General features: G+C 50.3%; 1 protein-coding gene across 20 annotated transcripts in view; it reads left to right on the forward strand.

The window, feature by feature from the left end:
- LOC123512842 (forkhead box protein P1-like) overlaps positions 1-5,000 on the forward strand; it is a 697,058-nt gene that overhangs the window by 475,665 nt on the left and 216,393 nt on the right. For 9 of the 20 annotated variants that reach the window (XM_045269464.1, XM_045269467.1, XM_045269453.1 and 6 more), the window contains exon 1: positions 727-1,499. The exons of 10 other annotated variants lie outside the window; for them this stretch is intronic. In XM_045269464.1, coding sequence (XP_045125399.1) covers positions 1,275-1,499 — 225 coding nt within the window. In that variant the 5' untranslated portion in view covers positions 727-1,274. Of the gene's footprint in view, positions 1-726; positions 1,500-5,000 lie in introns of those variants that run through there. One more of the 20 variants, XM_045269454.1, reaches the window with a different exon arrangement.

A 5,000-nucleotide genomic window follows, 5' to 3' on the forward strand; every position in this document is an offset into this window, starting at 1 on the left:
CTTGTCTTCTCTCTCTCTCTCTCTCTCTCTCTCTCTCTCTCTCTCTCTCTCTCTCTCTCTCTCTCTCTCTCTCTCTCTCTCTCTCTCTATGTGTGTGTGTGTGTGTGTGTGTGTGTGTGTGTTGTGTGTGTGTGTGTGTGTGTGTGTTTGTGCCGTTTCCCCCTCACTTGCTGTTGTATTTTTTACCTTATTGACAACACCATGAAATACTCCTGCCTCCGCCGTGCCCTTCCTTCCCTTCCTTAAGTTTCCTTCCCGTATTTCCGTCACAATAATTATTCCCTTCCATCTCTCGCCCAGTGCGTGATGGGACCTCCAAAAATGGTTCTCGCTCTAGAAGTTCTATCGTGTTTTCATCTCTCTCTTACTCTCACTCTGTGTCTCATTTTCTCTCTCTCTCTCTCTCTCTCTCTCTCTCTCTCTCTCTCTATCCCCAAGTTCACTAATTCCTCCTTTCTTACCGACGTTAGCATCTTTCCTCTTTCTCCTCCGCCTTCTCCTTCTCTCCTCCTCCTCCTTCTCCTCCTCCTCCTTCTCCTCCTACTCCTCCTCCTCCTCTCACTTCTTTCCCGTCCGTCCACCTCTGGTATATCAGAGAGCCCCCTCCAGACCCCCTTCCCGCCCCCTGTGCCCCTCCGCCGGTGTCCCTCCCCGTCTTGTAAACACACACACACACACACACACACACACACACACACACTGGGCCAGGCAGCCACCATTGGCGGCAGCACCACCACCACCACCACGCACCCCGCCGCCACTAGTGACTGCCCAGACTCCACCACCACCTCCTGCCACGCACCTCCCGAGAGTTCCCGCCGCCTTCTGCCGCTGCTGTGTTGTGTTCGAGTGTGCGGCGCCCGAGGGAGAGCGAGAGTGCGTGTTGGTGTCGAGGCGAGGCGAGGCGAGGCGGCCACCCCGTCCCCGCGGCAGCAGTGTGTTCCCTCCTCCCTGTGTTTACATTGCGTGGCTGGAGTTGTGTGGTGCCTAACAGCAACACCCGCAGAGCGTTGCTGCCTCGCTCCTCGGAGACTGGGCGGCGGGCTGCGTGGGGAGGCCCGGCGCGGTGGCAGGGCTGCGGGCGGACGCGTTTAGCGCTCTGGCGGCGGCGAGGACGAGCTCGGTGACCCGTGACGTGACCGATGAGGGCGTCGCGTGGCGGCCCCGCGAGTTACGGAGGCGCTGCGTCGGCCGGAGTCGCCTGTGAATTAAGATGCTTCTAACCTTTAAGGGGAGGCCGCCCGTCACCGCCGCCGAGGACACACGCGTAGAAAATGGGAGACCATCCTGAAGGAACCAGAGAGAACGGAACACGTGATGGTGACGAGGAGGGGGACGAGGGGGGCGAAACAGTGCCGGTGAGCGTGGCAGCGGGGAGTGGGACATGCGGGGAGGGGAGCCGTCCCCCTGCTGACGAGCCTGGCGACGCTCAGCCCATAGGCCTCGACCTCGCGGGATTCAAGAGGATCTACATTGGGAAGATCCTCAATCCTAAACAGGTATGTCCTCTTCATTACCGGGGCGAGGACAGGTGTACAGGTGTAGAGGCACGATGGGGGCGCTGATCCCTGGTGGCGCCGTGCCCGTGTCAGGTGCCGCCCAGCACAGGTGTTCCGAGGGAGAGGGAGGGTTAATTAGATGCTGTGATTGGCTGCCCAGGTGTGTGTCACGTGAGCAGAGTTGGTGCACTTGTTGGTTGGTCACCTGAGGGTTGATTTTAGTCAATCTTAGCGTTATCGTTATCGTTGTCGTGTTTGTTTTTCTTACTGTTAAAAGGTGTCCCGTTTGTTGCAATATGGAAATAACGATAGTGTTGGTGGTAGTAATAGTAGTAGTAGTGGTAGTGGCGACGGGTGGATTGTTTGCAACGATGGTGAAGATAGTACTAGTTCGAGTGGTGATGCTGCCGGTAGTAATAGTAGTAATTGTAGTAGTAGTGGCAGAGGTGGTGTTGAGGGCGGCACAATCCTCACCACTGTACAGCCCAAGGAGAGAAGAACAATTTCAAACGTGGCGGCTTTTGCGGTCATCCCCGTAGGCCTCCTCCTCCTCCTCCTCCTCCTCCTCCTCCTCCTCCTCTCTCCTCTTCACATCACCACCCACTTACACATGAACCTTCCCTATCCCACACTTCACCTACTCTGAAACACCATTACGACATTCCTGCATCATTCCCTCCTACGATATTAATTACAGCATTCATCAATTCACTCTTTCAATCGGGGTAGCAAGTCAGTACCATCGCGCTGAGTCTGGCTGTTTACCTTCCTCTATTAGTGATATTTGAAGCTTTTTCGACCACTGGGAGCGTAAAGGAAGCATGTGAGAGGAGGTGAGTCTTCCCTGGGTGCTGGAGTGGCGTGGGAGTAAGGACAGGACTAAGGAGGTGCTATTAAGGGTGTTTTGAAGGTGTAGGCGAGTGGAGAGGCGGGAAATTTAAATGCAAGTTCGTGGTGGTGGTGGTGGTGTTCATCTCTCGCGCGTGTCTTGTTGCGCTTTATAGTGTTTTATTGGTGGTAGATTAGTGTGTTAGTGTCTTGGTGTGTGTGTGTGTGTGTGTGTGTGTGTGTGTGTACAGAGGCGGCACACAGACCCAGACAAAGACTCCGCCGTGTTTGTTGGAGCATAGCAACGCAACACACACACACACACACACACACACACACACACACACACACACACACACACACACACACACACACACACACACACACACACACACACATCACAAATACACCACACAAATACAAACTTAACTCTCACACACACACACACACACACACACACACACACACACACACACACACACACACACGCACATGAGTCGTGTCTCGCTCAGTGTTTTCATAATGATGAGTGAAATTTGAGTGAGAAAACCCACTAAAAAAAAAAAAAAAGTCGCTTGTATTCCATGATTTTTCCTGGAATGCTCCCCTCACTCTTATTATTATTATTATTATTATTATTATTATTATTATTATAAGCAAAGCACACAAAGAAGTCATTACCAATAATTGAGTTGCCTTGAGAGAAAAACTTCAATCATCTAACTTTTATCATCTTTATCCCACTGTTACCATTATTATATTTCATCTCTTCGTTTTATTAGTCCTTTCTCTCCACCTTCTGTGAGTCACGTGATTCAATATTGATTAGACTCACCTGGAATTGCCGTGAAAGTCATTACCACACCTATTTGGGGGGGGGGGGCGGTGTCAGAACAGGTATATTGTTGGGGGGGGGGCGGTGGGGGTTTAGGTGACAGGTACACTGTTTGGACTCACCTGCCGGACTCCCTTACCTGAGGAACGCCACGATTTGTTTTTTTTTATTCGGTACTTGTTCTTGATTGGCTGTCAATGTGCGGTTCAAGTTTGGACAGTCACCTTTGCTTCGTTCTGGGGCGCCTTGAGAGTGAGTAAAGATAGGTGAGATGGCGTGCTTGACTCTCTCTCTCTCTCTCTCTCTCTCTCTCTCTCTCTCTCTCTCTTGAAATGGACTTTTTTTTTACCTCTTTTTAATCCCCAAGACGCCAGGAAAAGCAGGAGAAAGAGGGAAGGACTCTCTCTCTCTCTCTCTCTCTCTCTCTCTCTCTCTCTCTCTCTCTCTCTCTCTCTCTCTCTCTCTCTCTCTCTCTCTCTCTCTCTCTCTCTCGTGGTGGAAGATCATGAAATACAAAACCGTAATAGTAGTAGTAGTAGTAGTAGTAGTAGCAAAAGGAGAAGGAGGAGGAGGAGGAGAAGAAGAAGAAGAAGGAGTTACCTGCAGAAGGCCATGCAGGAGTAATTAGTACCTGTAGGAGATGCTGTGTACTGTGCCCGCCTCTTTCCTGTAGGAGGGGATCGGCGGCGCCTTCCCGTGGCCCCATCAGGAAGAGGAATGTCCATTTTGCAATGTTTATTCTTCACACACACTCTGATGTGCTGAGTCGCTGTTGGCGCTGAGTCAGACCCCAAACAAGTGCAACTTTTGTTTACTGACAAAGCAACAGGGTATTTCCGTTGTCATTGACCAAAACCACATCCCCACCACATCACCACACCACCACCACCACCACCACCACTGCCAATACCACTGCCGCCGCCGCCACCATCACCAGGACTTTCTCTTCTCTGTGTAAAGGTGCTTGGGAATGTTTGTGATAGAGACGAGAGTAGAAAGGGTTTGCGTGTGCGTGCGTGTGTGTGTGTGTGTGTGCATAAAAATCCGTGAGGTTGTCCAAATGATGCTGGTCTGTCTGTTTGTCTATCTGTTTGTTCTGATGAATGCAGTGTCCCTTCCCTGTCTCCTTCTCCTCCTCTCCCTCCTCTTCCTCCTACCTCTCCTACTCCTCTTCTTCATCCTTAAATCCGACCATTTACCTGAAGGATGCACTGAGTAGAACATTAATGAACCACAAAATCACACCTGTATATTTCACCTGATCTCTGTAACACTATCAATGATCTTACACCTTTGTATCTCTAGGCTAGAAATCTAAAATAGGAATCTCTAATGGTATCTAATGTTCCTTTCTAACAGTACAAGAGGAGGGAGGGAGAGAGATGTGTAAATAGAAGAAAAGAAAGGAAATAAAAGAGTAGGCAAAAAGGAAGAATGTATGGGGGGGAGGTGTAGGGCTGCAGGGAGGGTCAGGGGAGGGTTGGGAAGGGGAGTAAGGAGTAGGGGAAGATAAGGGAAGAATAGGGGAGAGAAGAGTAGCCCTTAATCAGGAGATGAAAGGGGGATAGAATAAAATCGGAGAAGAGAATAAGAAACGAAGAGAGAGAGAGAGAGAGAGAGAGAGAGAGAGAGAGAGAGAGAGAGAGAGAGAGAGAGAGAGAGAGAGAGAGAGTGAGGATATACAGTAAGAGGAGGAAGGGAAACATACAAAAATATAATACTGATGTGTCATTTTTTCCTCTGATATCAAAGGAAAGGTGACTTCAAATAAAGGGACACACACACACACACTCACACACACACACACACACACACACACACACACACACACACACACA

This window comes from Portunus trituberculatus, chromosome 34, assembly GCF_017591435.1.
Source record: "Portunus trituberculatus isolate SZX2019 chromosome 34, ASM1759143v1, whole genome shotgun sequence".
NCBI classification, from domain to species: Eukaryota; Metazoa; Arthropoda; class Malacostraca; order Decapoda; family Portunidae; genus Portunus; species Portunus trituberculatus.